Genomic DNA, 2,500 nt, shown 5'->3' with positions numbered 1-2,500 from the left:
GGCATCTCTGCTTCCATTTCTGGCATCACACTTTTTCTTCTGAGAAGTGTTGGCAACAGGAATTCTTCTTCTTCGTCACTCTCATCTGTCTGGCTTGCTGTGGCTGCTGGGCCGAGATCTGATGATGCCATAATCGCTCTCACATTACTCCTTTGAGCCTGACTCTCTTTTCCTGTCAGTTCTTCTACAGTGTCAGAAACAGCTGGCTCTGTTGCTTCTTCACTTATGCTGGATGTGCTTTGACTAGACCTCTCTCTTATCGTCCTATCAGAAGTTGCGTCTGCCTCAAACATTTTTCTTCTTTGGGGTGAAGCCAGTCTAGTCTCCTCATTAACTATCTCTTCCAGATCTTTCTTTAATAACGTGGGGTCATCGCCTTTGCTGCTGTTGTTGTCTGCAATGGATGTAACCCCATCAAACTCTTCGATATCTTCCTCTGCAGGAACATCCACTGCATCAGCATCCTGAATTAGCACTGGTGATCTACTCTTTGACTTGGGACTTGACAGTTCATCCTGAACCTCTTCATTGATGCTTCCTACTGACTCCTGCTCTTCCTGTGAATCTACAACAGCTAACATCCCCGGAGAGGCTCTTGTAGCTGCTTTAATGGCCTCTTCTGGGTGGACTTCAGCCTCAATGGTGACTGTGTGCATCTTAGCCTTCTGAGTAGCCATCTTTGATTTCCCTCCCTCAAACAGTTTCTTCTTACTTAAGGACACATCATTCGGCCGAGGGGAGCCTGAGGGTGGCAGCTCTTTGCTTTCCGTGTGAGGGGTTCTTATGGTATGTTCTGAAGGGGACTGTGTTTTAAGTCTAGATATTCCAGCTGGTGAAAGATTTGTGGCTGTACTTTCATCTAGTCTTGTCAATTTCACCAGAGCATTTTTCATCTTAAAATCTTTCCATGGGCTGCCACTCTGTAAATCTTTATCAAAATTACTTTCCAAATAGAGCATCCCAACACTTTTCCTTGGACTTTTGCTATCCAAGCCTGCAAGTCTCTGTGAAAATGAAGCAGGCAAACTTTTCCTTGCACTCCTTGGTGAAGAACGTTCCCCTGTAGTCTCCCCAAGGGAAGAACGAGCCCTGAGCTGGCTTTTGCTCTCAATTTGAACTTGAGATCCCAAGCTCATCTCAGAAAATTTGGCATCTGATTCTAAAGATTTCTGAGGAGAATCTGTCTTATCCATGTGTAATCTCATACTTTTCCGCAGTGGAGATGAAGCCATATCTGAGACCCCAGCAGAACTCCTATTACGATCAGGTGATCCCTCTAGAGTAGAGATGGGTGCAGATATGTTGCTCTCTAATTCTTTATCCTTGTCATCATCGCTATCAAGAATAAAGCTTGTATGATCAATCTCAGATGCCTCATTATCTCGGTGCTCCTCATCTGCATCACGGAAGTTGAGTGGGGGAGACAGCTGGTCAGGGTATTCATCCTCTTTCTCAATCAGTTCCTTGGTAGTGGAATGAGCCCCAGCACTGGCATTACTCTCTTGTGTTTCTGGGATGGATGTCTCCCCTCCCTCTGCCTCCTCTTGTGTTTCTGGGATGGATGTCTCCCCTCCCTCTGCCTCCTCTTGTGTTTCTGGGATGGATGTCTCCCCTCCTTGTGCCTCCTTTTGTGTTTCTGGGATGGATGTCTCCCCTCCCTCTGCCTCTTCTTGTGTTTCTGGGATGGATGTCTCCCCTCCCTCTGCCTCCTCTTGTGTTTCTGGGATGGATGTCTCCCCTCCCTCTGCCTCCTTTTGTGTTTCTGGGATGGATGTCACCCCTCCCTCTGCCTCCTCTTGTGTATCTGGGATGGATGTCACCCCTCCTTCTGCCTGCTCTTCATGCAGATCCTCAGTTTCAGATGAATAACTATTTGGTGTATCAACTCCCTGGCCCTCCCTCACTGATTCCTGGGTCTCAGGAATTAGAATACCATCATTATCCTGACTTTCTGGGATCGCTCTGATGGCCTGAGAGGCTTGGCTATCCTGATCATCAAAACTATTCTCGCTACTTGAATCTAGAGAAATCAGTATGTGGCTAGACTCTTTCTCCATGTGTTCGTCCTCTTGTAAAGTTGTGCTCTCAGTTTCTGAAGGCTGTTTCTCTTCCCTCTCTTTCTCCTCTTCCTCATCCTCTACTGTTTCCAGTTCTGACTTTTTCAAATTCTTCATGAGTGCAGTCAAATTCAACTCCACAGGTGGTGCTTTACGCCCAAACCTTCGCCTAGTTGCTGCCTTTACATTTTCTAGGCTCTCATCAGCACTGTCTAAGTCATAAGTATTGTCAAGGTGGGAAGTTGGCTTGGTTGATGGTATAGCTACAGGTGAATCTGGCCTTTTTTCTTCTTTCCCTCTACGGGAGGTAAACCTTTCTGGTGACTTCCATTTGGGGGACATATTTTGTCGTGAGGAGCCTTTTCCTTTCTTTGGTGTTACGAGGGGAGGTAAATCTGGGTTAGGCTGGGAGAGGACCACTTTCTCTCTCCTACTACGGTAGC

The 2,500-nt window shown here is 46.6% G+C and overlaps 1 protein-coding gene across 1 annotated transcript in view; it reads right to left on the bottom strand.

Moving 5' to 3' along the window:
- The window catches only part of LOC113828012 (uro-adherence factor A), a 17,858-nt gene that overhangs the window by 2,024 nt on the left and 13,334 nt on the right, over positions 1-2,500 (bottom strand). Inside the window, exon 3 of the mRNA XM_070127210.1 lies at positions 1-2,500. This exon is cut by the window's left edge and continues 2,024 nt beyond it; it is cut by the window's right edge and continues 615 nt beyond it. Within this exon, the coding sequence (XP_069983311.1) occupies positions 1-2,500 (2,500 nt within the window).

The sequence above is a fragment of the Penaeus vannamei genome, chromosome 11 (assembly GCF_042767895.1).
Source record: "Penaeus vannamei isolate JL-2024 chromosome 11, ASM4276789v1, whole genome shotgun sequence".
NCBI lineage: Eukaryota > Metazoa > Arthropoda > Malacostraca > Decapoda > Penaeidae > Penaeus > Penaeus vannamei.
The sequence above is the reverse complement of the archived record's forward strand: the minus strand, read 5'-3'. Positions and strand labels throughout refer to the sequence as shown.